Source organism: Planococcus citri, chromosome 5 (genome assembly GCF_950023065.1).
Source record: "Planococcus citri chromosome 5, ihPlaCitr1.1, whole genome shotgun sequence".
NCBI lineage: Eukaryota > Metazoa > Arthropoda > Insecta > Hemiptera > Pseudococcidae > Planococcus > Planococcus citri.
This window is the reverse complement of record NC_088681.1, coordinates 16,893,430-16,908,689: the sequence shown is the minus strand read 5'-3', so window position 1 is coordinate 16,908,689 and position 15,260 is coordinate 16,893,430. Positions and strand designations below refer to the sequence as shown.

General features: G+C 34.4%; 1 protein-coding gene across 3 annotated transcripts in view; it reads right to left on the bottom strand.

The window, feature by feature from the left end:
- LOC135848813 (uncharacterized) overlaps window positions 1–15,260 on the bottom strand; it is a 183,522-nt gene that overhangs the window by 167,362 nt on the left and 900 nt on the right. For all 3 annotated transcript variants that reach the window (XR_010559441.1, XM_065368842.1, XM_065368841.1), the window contains exon 2: window positions 2,642–2,745. Coding sequence is in view for 2 of the 3 variants with exons in the window: in XM_065368842.1 (XP_065224914.1) it covers window positions 2,642–2,745 (104 nt within the window). In the remaining variant the exon portion in view is untranslated. The remainder of the gene's footprint in view (window positions 1–2,641; window positions 2,746–15,260) is intronic.

Here is a 15,260-nt window from a genome sequence, read left to right as displayed (position 1 = left end):
ACGGTAATTCTTTTCTACATTATACGCTTGTACTTGTTCACGTATTATCAGAATGTCTCATTTTTTATATCATGTTTAAATATTATTTTAATAAAATACGAGTATTCATCAAAGTTATAGGTAATTTATTTTTTTTATTTTCAATATTTAAAATTTTTTTAATATGACAAGAGTAAGTACAGAAAAGGATCAATGAACTATGGTTAAATAATTAATCCAGTACATATAAAAATCTCGCTTCAGTGATTGCCAAAATTTATTTCCAAGTGAGTTTTGAACATTTGTACCTTAATAATTATGAAATACTACTTAGTATTTGAAACTGGTTTCTAATTACATGTTGAGATACATTGAGTTCCTCCAAAAAGAACTCGCAAGAGCTAGAACTGAGGTGGAGACCTTTAAATTAAACATTAAGAAAATGAAAATTAATATGGCCAGAGATCATAAACGGTAATTCTTTTTTACATTATACGCTTGTACTTGTTCACTATTATCAGAATGTCTCATTTTTTATATCATTTTTAAATATTATTTTAATAAAATACGAGTATTCATCAAAGTTATAATTTATTTTTTTTATATTTTCAATATTCTAAATTTTTTTAATATGACAAGAGTAAGTACAGAAAAAGAATCAATGAACTATGGTTAAATAATTAATCCAGTACATATAAAAATCTCGCTTCAGTGATTGCCAAAATTTATTTCCAAGTGAGTTTTGAAATTTTGTACTTTAATAATAATGAAATACCACGAAGTATTTGAAACTGGTTTCTAAATGTGTTCATGTTGTTCAGATTTCAAATGGTCAGACTGTACAGAAGATGACCAGAAGGTCCGTCCTCCGGTACTATTAGCAACCGACACAAAAGCAGCGTCATGGGCGGAAACAATTGAGCATAATTTAACGATGAAGGCAAATCAAGGGGGTTTCAGAATAAAAAACGGGCGCTGTGAACCTTGGAAAACCTTCAATACTCGTTTCACTTTTTTTAATGGTTAAATTTTTTTTTGTTGAAAATTTCAGCAGCTCACAAAAAAATATTCACATAATTACTTACAACAAAATACAAAAAAGTTCAATATTGAAAAAATTTTGAAATTCAGAAAAACTAAGTCCAATTTGGATGACATAAAAAATTCTCATATTCCGCAAAGAATTAAAAACTTTGAAAATTTGCTAAAATGTGTTTTTGGAATCGGAATTGACAAAATTTTAAGAAAACGTTCAAGAATTTCTACAACGTTTCAAAAATCGTTACCCAAAGTTTTACATTGAAAGTACTTAGGCTAATCTAAAATTTATTCAAGTATTTCACGCAAAAATTAAAATTTTTTCAGGGAAATTTTGATGATTACTGAAATTTCCTAACTTTACGGAAGGTATTTTTGGAAAAAATTCTCAATTTTTTTCTATTTGAGTTCAATTTGCTTCCAGCTTTCCGAAATTTCAGGGAAAAGTCAAACAAAATGTTTTTCTTTTGCGTACTGTCGAAGTTCTATTTTTTCAAGAAATGGAGTAAACAAGATTTTCAGTTTTTGATACATTAAAATTGAGACTTTAAAAATGAAGAGAAAAAAATTTCACAACAAATTTTCACAAACTTGGTTTTGGCGAAAAAAAACGAACTTTCAATTTCGAAAGGTCGCCATGACCCTTCCCTAAAAATTTTGAAAATCGTGATTCATAACCCAATTATAGGCTCTGAATTTTCCCAATCTTTCTTCCAAAAGAAATTTTGATAGGAAATTTGGACTTTTTGCCAAAATTATGACGATTTTTTTTTACAATAATCCTAACCCATTTAAGGGCTAAAAATTCTCTAAAAATATTCAAAAAACAGTTTTTGTCGAAATGTATTAATTTCTCGCAGAACTTTAGCAACCCACTTCGAAAAGTTGCTCAAAAGTGCTCGAAAACAGTGTCGATTAAAATCGGTGACCAACTTTGGTAGGTCGTATGACAAACTTGTTCAAAAACCCTTGAAATGATCGTAATCGAATTTCTTCGAAATTTGAGTCATTTCGATAGATTGCATAATAACACAGTCTCAAAAATCATGATGTAATTCTGGGCTCGACATTCATCACATCATCGCGTTCAAAAAACATTTTCGCATTTCACGCGAAATTCCAACACGTTTCAATCGAAGGAAACTTCAATGTACAATTTTCACCCTTCCCTTCCAGTCAACAATAACATGCGACGAATCGTTAAACATAAAGCTCAAAAGGTCACACCAGCCATAATTATAGCTTTCTTGAAACATTATTTTCGCAAACATAATTATTCAAATTGTACTTACAGTTCAGAAGACGAGCAGGGTCTGGAATCGTCGCCAAGATGCAATTTGATGAAGGAAGCAGGATGATACTTAGATTGCATAATAACACTGTATCAAAAATCATGATGTAATTCTGGGCTCAACATTCATCACATCATCGCGTTCAAAAAACATTTTCGCATTTCACGCGAAATTCCAACATTTCAATAAGGAAACCTCCATGTACAATTTTCACCCCTCCCTTCCAGTCAACATGCGACGAGTCGTTAAACATATAAAGCTCAAAAGGCCACACCAGCCAACATAGCTTTCCTGAAACATTATTTTCGCAAACATATTCAAATTGTACTTACAGTTCAGAAGACGAGCAGGATCTGGAATCGTCGCCAAGATGCAATTTGATGAAGGAAGCAGGATGATAAATCAACACGATCAGCACTAAACTCCGTTCGTATAACTGTAACAACACCACAACGATTTATACGTTAGTGAGAATTTATTTGACAAAAGAGTACTTCAAAAAAAATGAAAAATATGCCTCAAATTTCATCATGAAAAATTGACATTTCACCAACAATTTCGCAGGCAATATTCAAAATAGCAAATGATAAAGAAAATGTGAAAACATTACTAGATCAGAATAAATTATCGTTCAGTAATGCAGGCTGTCATGGCACAGAATAACGTCCTTTCATGTGTGACATAGGCAACCCATCCTGACACTAATTATGCACGCTAGCCTACCCTTGGATTTGAAGGGGCTGAATTTTTACTCCTGTAAACTTTTCCTTCTCGATTTCAGGTGGCAAGTTTGAAGTTTCGACATTCAAGAACCTTAACGAATAGAAAGTTGTATGTACTCTGCAGAGTACAATTACTGCTCATTGCAAGATCGTTTTAGACTAGCTGAAAATTGACGAGGGTTGAACATTTTAAAACTCACAAAATTTTCGCTCAAAATTGGGGTGGAGGTGCTCCCCCCTCCATTGAGAGATCCCATCTCGGAACTTGAAATATTTCAAAAAAGCATCAAAAGGTTCATCTATGTTAATGTTTTCGATTTCACATGGAAATTTTGATGTTGCATTATTTTAGGATAATGATGAATAAAAAGTTGCAAGTTGAATTGCTCGTTTTGTATGAGATTTATCGATATGGTAGATCTATGGGGCGAGAATTTAAAACTTGAAAAATCGTTCACTCAGAAAAATTAGAAGAAGTTCGTGTATAAACTGTTGTATGTAGGTAAATTTTTGTAAGTTATAAAATTGTGGTTTATGTGTTTTGATCGAATAAATTTTTTTGAAAGAAAATCAGGGGCATGTGATATATTGAATTCAATGTTTTTGGTGACGCACAGTGGGACCTGAGCAGAATTTAGGAGGAAAAAAGTCCCTTTGAATGTAGTAATTTTGGAATATGTCTGACTAGAAGTATTTTTTAGCGCTGAATCTGAATATGATATCAATTTTTGACTATGGACATTAGGGGGGTGAGGGGAGGGGGTAAAATCATAAAAATAGGCTTAAAAACCAATATGGGTGTCCTCATGTATGTTTTTTGAGGCGCTGAATCCGAATTCGATGGTAGTTTTCATTTATGGTCATCAGGGGGTGTGGGAGAGGGGGAGGGAGGGGGTAAAATCATGAAAATAGGCTTAAAAACGAATATGGGTAATTGGGTATTTTCATGTATGTTTTTTGAGGCGCTGAATCCGAATTCTATAGTAGTTTTTATCTATGGTCATCAGGGGGTGGGGGAGAGGGGGAGGGAGGGGGTAAAATCATGAAAATAGGCTTAAAAACCAATATGGGTATTCTCATATATGTTTTTTGAGGCGCTGAATCTGAATCCAATATTAGTTTTTTGTCTATGGTCATCTGAGGGTGAGAAAAAGGGGGAGGAAAGGGGTAAAATCATAAAATGGGTTTATAAACCAATATGGGTATCCTCATATACGTTTTTTGAGGCGCTGAATCCGAATCCATTATTAGGGTTTGTCCATAGTAATCGGATGTCCAATGGTTTTATAATTTTTTTTTGAATTTTGGCTGAAGAAGGGGCAAGGGAGGAGGTGGAACGGATAGAGAAGCCCAGATCGAAAAACTAAGTCCATATTTGGATTCACCGTCCCCAAAAACATAACAAACGATACGTCACATGGTATTATTTTTTTTCAATTTTGGATCATAAAAGGTGGGGGGAGGGGGTGGAAAGGGTAGAGAAGGCCAGATCGAAAAACGAAGTCGATATTCGGATTCAGCGTCCCCAAAAACATAACAAACGATACGTCACATGGTATTTAAATTTTTTTTCGATTTTGGATCATAAAGGGGCGGGGGGGTGGCGGTTCACCACGTTAGGGGTAAGATGTTTCAAATCGGACATGAAATTTGCATTCAGAACCAAAAAAAAACAATTTTCACCCCTCAAAAGCTGGATTACCATAGAAAAAGGTTTCGTGCCCACTCCATTTCATTCTGATTCCACCATAGGGGGAGAAGTTGCAAACTTATCCCATTGGTTGAAACAAATTATGAGAAGGTATCAAATTTAGCATCTTTCAAAACCAAAATCATTACACCCCCGCCGGAATTCACCCTAAAAAATTTGAAATTAGAAAATTCAGGTACTTGGAAAATCACTAATTTTGATGTAATCTCTAGAAAAAAACGATTTTTGGGCACTTATTATTGGAAAAATCCAGTATACGAGAGGTGATTTGGAAACAGCATAAAATTTCGCGTCTTTTGAGCCCAAAACCATTTTTCTGAAAAAATTTTTAGATAGAAAAAAAAATGACTAAATATAACAGTTTTTTTTGCAAAATTTCAATGTTTTTGGCTGCTAAAACCAAAAATTGCAAACCAACTGAAGCTCAGTTACAAAAAATTTTCGCGTCTTTCAAAAGTCTACACTTGGTGTCACATTTTCTTGCATTTGAAATTTTTTTAACTTACACCCCAATTTTTGAAAGCCAAGTTTACCATTTTTTTGAAAATTTCAAAATTACAAATTTTTTCTCCAACTTCAACAGCTTATAATTGAAGGGTGACTTTCCAAAACGCACTAAGTCCAAAAACCGGTTTTTTCAGAAATCGTAAAAAAATGCGGATGCGAAGTACTGTGAATTCTCCATCACCAATGATGATAAAGTTCCCTATTCGAGGTGTTTAGGCATCGGTCTCTTTTAAAATCCGGAGTTACCTAACCATATTTTTGACGTACGGAGCTGTGAAATGTTGAACACTGGATTTAGTGCGTTTTGGAAAATCATGGATTTAGTGCATTTTGGAAAATCATGGATTTAGTGCATTTTGGAAAACCAATCAAGTTCAAAAAGTTACAAAATGTCTTTAACAAATTTCATTAAATGAAATTTATGAAATTTGTTAAAGACATTTTGTAACTTTTTGAACTTGATTGGTTTTCCAAAATGCACTAAATCCATGATTTTCCAAAATGCACTAAATCCATGATTTTCCAAAACGCACTAAATCCACAAAACAGATCTGTTTTGTGGATTTAGTGCGTTTTGGAAAATCATTTTTTTTACCGGCACTTTTAGGCTTTCAAAGTAGGCATGAAACGGCAGCTTTTTGCAATTTTTATCACTTGGAGTGATAGGTCACATGTTTTACTACCAGATGGCGCACCTAACTCATTTTTGTCAAAAATGGACTTAGTGCGTTTTGGAAAGTCACCCTTCAATTACATTATGTATAAATAATTGTAAATTCAAAATTAAGTACATTAATAGAATCTACATCCCTTCAGCTTTCATTTCCATGTTTCAGAATTTTCTTACCTGCTATTCAACTCACGCAAACTTGAAATGTACAACACCGCGCACTTATCAACATTACCTTCACCATTTTTCACATTCCTAGAACATTGAAGTTCCTCTATCTGTAATTCCAGGAAAAGTGGGTGGGGCGAGTTTTTAATGATTGTATGTGTTACTCTAAAGTATTTTCAAGTAGAAAACAAAGGTTTCAGGTGCATCCGTCAATTTGACTTTTTTCCTCCTAAATTCTGCTCAGGTCCCACTGTGTGACGCTGAACACGAATAAGACGTCAGAATTTTGATAGGACCCCATTCACGGCCCCCAGCACCCCCCAAAGAAGGTAAAAGGTCAAGAAAGTGTTTCGTTCGTGCGACACATGGAATAGTATGTTTTCGGTGACGCTGAACACGAATATGACGTTAGATTTTTGATTGGACCCGTCCACGGCCCCCAGCACCTCCCCAAAAGCGGTGACCCCAAAAAAATGGTTACATTCGTGTGACACATGAGATAGTATGTTTTCAATATCGCTGAATACGAATTTAGCCATAGTTTTTTAAATCGACTTCACCCATGACCTCCAGAGCCACCCCAATAGGTTAAAGTCCAAAAAAATTGTTGGGGGCCGTGGATGCGGTCCAATCAAAAATCTGACGTCATATTCGCGTTCAGCGTCACCAAAAACATGCGGTTTCGTGTGTCGCACAAACAAAACACTTTTTTGAAATTTAACCCTTTTTGGGGGGGTGCTGGGGGGCACAGTGGGCCACAGACCCCTCAAAAACGGCGATAATTCGGATTCAGCCCTCATCGATGTGCAATACGTCGAATAATACGTTTTCGAGGTCGTAGAATTCGATTCTGAACTAATTTTTTTTGTAGGGGTGGGGGTGAGGCGTGGGGAGCGGGAAAATTTCAAATGTTGCTTATATTATCGTGTAATGTATTGCTTAGTATGTTTTCGATTAGTATGTTTTCGAGATCGTAGAGTTCGAATCTGGACTTATTTTTTTTGGTAGGGGTGGAGGGTGAGGCACGGGGAAGTGAAAAATTCCTAATTTACTTTTTGATGTTTTCTTATACCACTGATTTTCAAAGTTTGCAGGTTTTTACACAAAATCAGAAAACATTTTGTAACAAAACTCATATAATCGCGCAATATCGTGTGTTCTCTTCTACATAGTGATGTGTATTTGAGAGTAGTGTATACTATGTTTTAGCGATTTTTTGTCCAAAATTGCCCCATTGCTCTGCGGGTTCATTTTTCTATTAAAAATACATCAATTTTCTTCACAATTGCGGATATATCGCAATTTTATGATCGAAACATGATATACTCGATTCAATTTTTATTGAAATACATTATTTGAGATATAAAATGATTTTTTCAAATCAACGATATAAACAAGCTCAAAAACATTACAAACGGCATATTAAACGATAATATGAGCAAAATTTTGAATTTTTCACCTCTCCACGCCTCACTTTTAATCTCTACCAAAAAAATAACTCCATATTCGAACTCTACGACTTTGAAAACATATCAATCGATATATTACACAATATTATAAGCAAACTTTGACATTTTCCCGCTCCCCACGTCTCCCCCCCCCCCCCCTCAACCAAAAAAATAACATCAGATTCGAACTCTACGACCTCGAAAACATATCAATCGACATATTACACAATAATATAAGCAAAATTTGAAATTCTCCCCTCCCCGCGCCTCACCCCCCACCGCTACCAAAAAATAAGTCTAGATTCGAACTCTACGATCTCGAAAACATACTAATCGATATATTACACGATAATATAAGCAACATTTGAAATTTTCCCGCTCCCCACGCCTCACCCCCCACCCCTACAAAAAAATAAGTGCAGATTTGAATTCTACGACCTCGAAAACGTATTATTCGACGTATCGCACATCGATGAGGGTTGAATCAGAATTATCGCCGTTTTTGGGGGGTCTGTGGCCCACTGTGGGGGGCCGTGGATGGGGTCCTATCAAAAATCTGACGTCGTATTCGTGTTCAGCGTCACCAAAAATGTAGAATTCGATACATCACATGTCCCAGATTTTCTTCGAAAGTTTCGCCCGAAATTGAGAGTGGGGTGCCCTGCTCCCCTTACATTAAGAGATCCCATCTCGAAACTTGAATATTTCAAAAAAAAACATCAAAAGGTACATCTATGGAAATTTTTTCAAAATTTTAAATGGTAGCTCTCACTTACAGCGCCATTTTGAAATTTGAACTTTTGATTTGAAGAAAATTTCAAAATGCTTAAAAAGTTCTGAATGCAATGCCCTTTCGAACTGTGAAATCATTTTTGTTCAAAGTGTGACAGTTTTGGAGGAATGGGCTGCTGGGAAGTTAAGTACCACGAGACAATGTGTGAATGTGAAAATAATGGAGGCCCTCCCATCCCGCCCCCTGAGGGACTGGACCAAAATAATTACAGGGTTTTTACTTACTGGGTGGGTATATATTTTTTTAAAAAATCTGAGTGAAATCGAAAGATATGACTTCCAAATCGCCTTTAATCGTCTTTTTTTGGTTGAGTTGACATGGAAAGACCATTTTGGGAAAAAACTTTCTCAAAATTTCCAAAACACAGAAACGATTGCAGAAGAGCTGGAGTACAGAGTTCACTTTCGATACGATGATAAACATTAGATCAGAATAAATTTTCGTTCAATAATGCAGGCTGTCATGGCAGAGAATAACATCCTTTCATTCGTGACATAGGCAACCCATCATGACACCAATTATGCATGCTGGCCTACCCTCGGATTTGAAGGGGCTGAACTTTTACTCCTGTTAACTTTTCTTTTTCGATTTTTGGTGGCAATTTTGACGTTTCGACATTCAAGAACCTTGACGAATAAAAGTTGATACTGCTCATTGTAAAAAAATCGTTCTAGAATAGTTGAAAATTGGCGACGTTTGGGCATTTTAAAAATCACAAAACAATTTATCCGATCAAAACGCAAGAACCAAAATTTTATACCTTACAAAAATTTACCTAAGTACAACAGTTTACATGAACTTCATCCAATTTTTTTTAAGTGAACTGATTTTACAAGTTTTATGTAAATTCTTGCCCCAGAGACTTTCTATCCATCATTATCCTACGATAACGTAACATCAAAATTTCCACGTGAAATCGAAAACAAACATTTTCCAGACAAGTACACGTCCAATATCCAGCCCCTTCAAATTCGAGAGTAGGTAAACATGCGCACTTCTGCTTAAAATAGATTGCCTATGCGGTGTTATTCTGCGCCTGAACACTTCGCATTTCACTTTCTTGCGAAAGGAAGAGTCACAATAAGGCCATTTTTTGGCCCCACGAAAGTTATGTAATAAATATCCAAAATACCCAAAATACCCAAAATGACCATTTTTTTGGGCTCCAGAGGTCCCCAAAGTTGCGAATAAAAAAATAATTTTTGGAACCACTGAGTGTTATTTTCAAAAACTTTTTTAGCGTAAAATATGTTTGAACTTGATGAACGTTATGAGAAGTAATTTTCCTATTTTCGACCCTCGTGGGCAGAAATGGGGAGGGCTTTGATTTTTGGCAAATTTTGGAACCACCATTTTGAACCTACTAAGGGTGTCTACAAGATTTGAAAAATCAAATTCCTTGCTATTTCCTTGCCATTTTCCTTGTTTCAAATTTGAGTTTAAAATGACGACCCCCCCCCCCTCCCCTTTGTGTATAGGTACTCGTTTTGTAGGAAATTTCTAAACTTTTTTTCAATCAGTTTAATTCTGATGAAACATTACGAAGAAAAAAATTGGCATGATTGGGAATTAAAAATGTACATATAATAATACGAAGACAATCAAATGGGCTTCACAACAATTCGACTTGAAAAAAAATTATGAAATATAATAATATGAAATAATAACAGTGGCGTCCAATAAACTGAAAAAAGGTAGAGTGAAATTTGTCACTCTGATACCCACCACCACATTCCCCTTCCTCCCAAATTTGTACCTTATTCGTCGTTTTTGTGATTTATTCAGCTTTTGAACTTTGAAAATTGAATCTAAGACGAGAAGAGAAGGGCGAAGATTTTAACAATTTAGAGCAGTAAAATCATTTTAAGAAGAAGTTTCAAAGCTAAATTTTCGTGCTTTTAGATGTTTTTGAAAGAAATTCCCCACCTCTTTTCTCTAAGTACTCGTTTGTGCTGCATAATAAAATTTTGCGTTTTTTGAGGTACAACCCTAAAATTTTTTAACTTCCGATTTCAAAGATAAGTGAGGGTAAAAGCTTTTGAAAATTGATAATAATTCAAGAAGTATGAATAAGACCATTATTTTCAATTTGAATGTTTTTTTCACTTTTCACTTTCGACTTGTTTGATTTAAGATTTGTCAAACAAAATATTAGGAAAAATATGTAAATTGATTCAGCCCAAGCGAAGCGAGGGCGCAAGATTTCGAAAATGTATGATTTAAAAAGTGGAAATCAACAATTTTTAATGAGAAAATAACAAAAAAAAAAAAAATGGAAAATGAATTATGAAATTGAAAATTCAAGAGGAACTTTTTTGAAAAATCCTTGCTATTACACAGAAATTGTCAAAATCCCTGCTATTTTCCTGCTTCCTTGCTACCTCGAGTGAAATCCCTGCTATTTCCTTATTTTCCTTGCCAGTAGACACCTTGCTACCTCTTCGAGCCCTCCCCTAAACAGCTTTTCACAGTTTATTAGTATCTGCAAGACCATCCTACCAAATTTTGAGCTCAATAAAATTTTCCGCTGGTACTCAAAAATCCAGTTTCCCATTTTTTTCGCATTTTCGAACCTGCGATTTGCGCCAAACGTAACGTTTTGAGGTATATACTCAACTATCTTGATAAAAAGGTTTAATTAAGCTCCCTGTATATTCGTAATTTTGAAAACTTTTTTTCAGAGTCCCCCAGCAAATTTTTTCAAATGAATTGAAGAATTTACATTTGAAACACACTGGCAAGTGCTCGATAATTTTTCATTCGATTTTTCCTGTAACTTTCAAAATTAAGCTTTTCTGGGTCGAATTCTGGGATTTTATTTCGTTGAAATCGTGAAAACGTGATTTTGACGGTTTTTCACAGAGTAAAATTTCAGAATTTGGCCCAAAAAAGCTCAATTTTGAAAGTTACAGAAAACATCGAATGAAAAATTATCGAAGCACTTGCCAGTGTGTTTCAAATGTAAATTCTTCAATTCATTTGAAAAAATTTGCTGGGGGGCTCCCAAAAAAGAGTTCAAATTTACGAATACACAGGGAGCTTAATGGACCCATTCGCGTACGAGTGTTGTGTGAATATAGTGGGTGTCTAAGCATTGTTTTTCTATGCAAAAGTTGTCCCGGTGAACCCAGTGAACCCTCACACAACGAAAGAAAAAACGCTTCGACTACGAAATATTAGTTAAATTCACGCTGTACCCGTACGCTTATTAAAACCGAATATCTCACCATGAACCGGTCTATTAAACCTTTTCATCAAGATAGTTGAATATATACCTCAAAACGTTACGTTTGGCGCAAATCGCAGGTTCGAAATTGCGAAAAAATGGAAAACTGGATTTTTAAGTACCAGCGGAAAATTTTATCGAGCTCAAAATTTGGTAGGATGGTTTTGCAGATATTAATAAACTGTGAAAAGCTATTTAGGGGGGGGGGGCTCAAAGGAGTAGGTTCAAAATGGTGGTTCCAAAATTTGCCAAAAATCAACCCCCCCCATTTCTGCCCCCCATTTCTGCCCACGAGGGTCGAAAATAGGAAAATCACCTCGCAAAACGTTTATCAAGTTCAATCAGATATTTTAAACTAAAAAATTTTTGAAAATAATACTCAGTGGTTTCTCTAAATTCTTTTTGTAATCACAATTTTGGGAACCCCTGGAGTCCAAAAAATAGTCATTTTGGGTTAACCAACCACCGATTCGTATTTTGAATATTAATTACAATAGCTTAAGAACGTTCTAGTCGATATGTGTCGTGGAGCCAATAAATGGCCTTATCGAGACTCCTCCTTTTCACCCGGTTTGATTAATCATACGAGGCTCTTCTCCAAACAAATAAATTGATCTAGATCAATCTTGGACGATTTTGACCGAAAATTCCCCTCGCTGCCAAATATTTACGATTTCCCATCCAACGATGGCAAAAATTCGTGAAATATTAGGATTTTCAGTACGTTTGTGCTTTATTACGAGATGTGGGAATTTTTTTCGTTTTCTTCGGCTCGACGTTAAGATGGATATCTGCCAGTTTTATCCTAGCAGGAGTGGGTGCTCAATAGGGTGACCCTTATTTTGAACTTGGAGGGAATTATCTTTGTTTTTTAGTGGTACCCCCTCCCCCTTACTTTAGTGCCACAACGTGAGAAAATACATTAAACAATAATATTGAAATTTTTAAAAAGGGAGCTCCCTTTTTACATATTTTAATACCAACATCAGTGATGCTGTTCACAAAAAAAACATATTATTAAATATTTCGCATCTTTCTGGTTGGAGTGTTCTTACAGTAATTTTTCGGTCAGATTACTCTATTTTTCAATTCAAAAAATAGAACGACTTCATAAAGAAATAGATTTTTCTAAAGTTAACATTCATTGAATTTAAACAACAGTTTTTTGAAATTCCAGAGCTCTATACTCATTTTTTTCTGAAAAAGAAATACTCAAGTAGCCTAGAAAGCTCAAAAAAGTATCCAAAAAATAACCAAAAAAGTCACGAAACATTCTAACAATTATTGAGATAATGATTTTTGGATATTTCGACAAAGTGACATGCGACCTATCAAAATAAATCAAAATTTTGCCAGAAATTCAAATATTTTGTCGAAAATGTTTTTTTTTTAAAAAGTATTTTCGAAGTATTTTCATTTCAGCCTAAAATTGAGATAATTATTTTTTGGAATTTATGAAAAAAGTGGCATTCGACCGCATCCAACCTAACAAAGTAGATCAAAATTTTGAGAGAAATTCGAATGTTTCGTCAAAAATGTTTTGTAGAGTGTTTTTGAAGAATTTTGAGCCCAATATTGGGCCATGATTTTTGAAATTGAGGGAATGATTTTTTGAACTTTTGAAAAAGTAACGTGTGACCAATCAAAATGGATCAAAATTTCGGGAGAAATTCAAATGTTTTATTACAAATGTTTTTAGAGTAATAATTATCGAGGAATTCTGAGCACAAAATTGAGGCAATGATTTTTGAATTTTCTGATAAAGTGACACGCGACTTATTAAAATGAGTTATACTTTTACGAGAAGTTGAAATATTCTAACAAAAATTTACTGAGCATTTTCGAACAATTTCAAGCATACTCGTAGAATTGGGGTGATTTCTGGAGGTTTCGAAAAAGTGACATGCCACCTATCAAAATAGGTCAAACTTTGACGAAACATTCAAATATTCCAACAACATTTTCTCTAGAGGGTCATTCCATGCCAAACCGGCGGATTTTTGCACGAGGGGTCTTCGATTTTTTTCAAAATCACATCATTTGTAGAGGTCATCAAACGATGACGAATGACGCAAACCGGACATTTTTTCGATTTTTTTGGACGGAGCTGTGGCGCTTCAAAGTTCTCCAAAATGGCCGAAAATGGAAAATTTCAGTTGCAAATTGCTCCGGTTGTACGTGGTATAGAATTTTGAACTTTTTTTTCAAATTGTAGTACTTTGAGAGGGTAATCGACGAGTGATGTCAAAATCAGTGTTGCCACTTTCAAAAACCTAAAAAAATCGATTTTAAAACTTATAATTTAAATATAACCACGATCTCGGCGAGTAAAAATTCTGAAAAAATTCTCAGTTTTAGTCCTTTTTATGTAGAATAACATATCAAAAAATTAGACTGGCATCTTTTTTCATTTTCGAGAAAAAAAAATTACAAGTTTTACAATTGCTGCAAAAGTACCATCCGAAACCTAAAAAATGAAAATTTTTGCATTTTTGAAATATTTTACCAACGTGTAGACGATAATGTGAAAAAAATCCCCCTCCCCCCAATTTGTCGACAAATTGACGAAAAATGCATTAATTTCACTCTTGAAATAGAAATTTATAGCACGAAAAATGTCAATTCGTTGACAAATGGGGGGGAGGGGGATTTTTTTCACATTATCGTCTACACGTTGGTAAAATATTTCAAAAATGCAAAAATTTTCATTTTTTAGATTTCGGATGGTACTTTTGCAGCAATTGTAAAACTTGTAATTTTTTTTTCTCGAAAATGAAAAAAGATGCCAGTCTAATTTTTTGATATGTTATTCTACATAAAAAGGACTAAAACTGAGAATTTTTTCAGAATTTTTACTCGCCGAGATCGTGGTTATATTTAAATTATAAGTTTTAAAATCGATTTTTTTAGGTTTTTGAAAGTGGCAACACTGATTTTGACATCACTCTTCGATTACCCTCTCAAAGTACTACAATACAATTTGAAAAAAAAGTTGAAAATTCTATACCACGTACAACCGGAGCAATTTGCAACTGAAATTTTTCATTTTCGGCCATTTTGGAGAACTTTGAAGCGCCACAGCTCCGTCAAAAAAAATCGAAAAAATGTCCGGTTTGCGTCATTCGTCATCGTTTGATGACCTCTACAAATGATGTGATTTTGAAAAAAATCGAAGACCCCTCGTGCAAAAATCCGCCGATTTGGCATGGAATGACCCTAGAGTATTTTCGAACAATTTTGAGCTCAAAATTGAGGTAATCATTTTTTGAAGTATTGAAACAGTTACATGCGACCTATCAAAATAGATCAAAATTTCGCGAGAAATTCAAATATTTCGTCTAAAATGTTTTTTGAGTATTTTTAGAGAATTGAGGTAATGATTTTTGTAGTTCCGAAAAAGTGACATGCCACCTATCAAAATAGATCAAAATTTGACGAAAAATTCAAATATTCCAACAACATTTTTTCTCTAGTATTTTCGAACAATTTTGAGCTCAAAATTGAGGTAATAATTTTTGGAAGTTATGAGACAGTTACAAGCGACCTATCAAAATAGATCAAAATTTTGCAATAAATTCACATGTTTCGTCTGAAATGTTTTTCGAGTATTCTTCAAGAATTTCGAGCCTGCCATCGGGTCATGGTTTCTAGAATTTTTAAAAATAGCAACATGTAACCTATCAAAATTGATTAAAGTTTCAAAGAA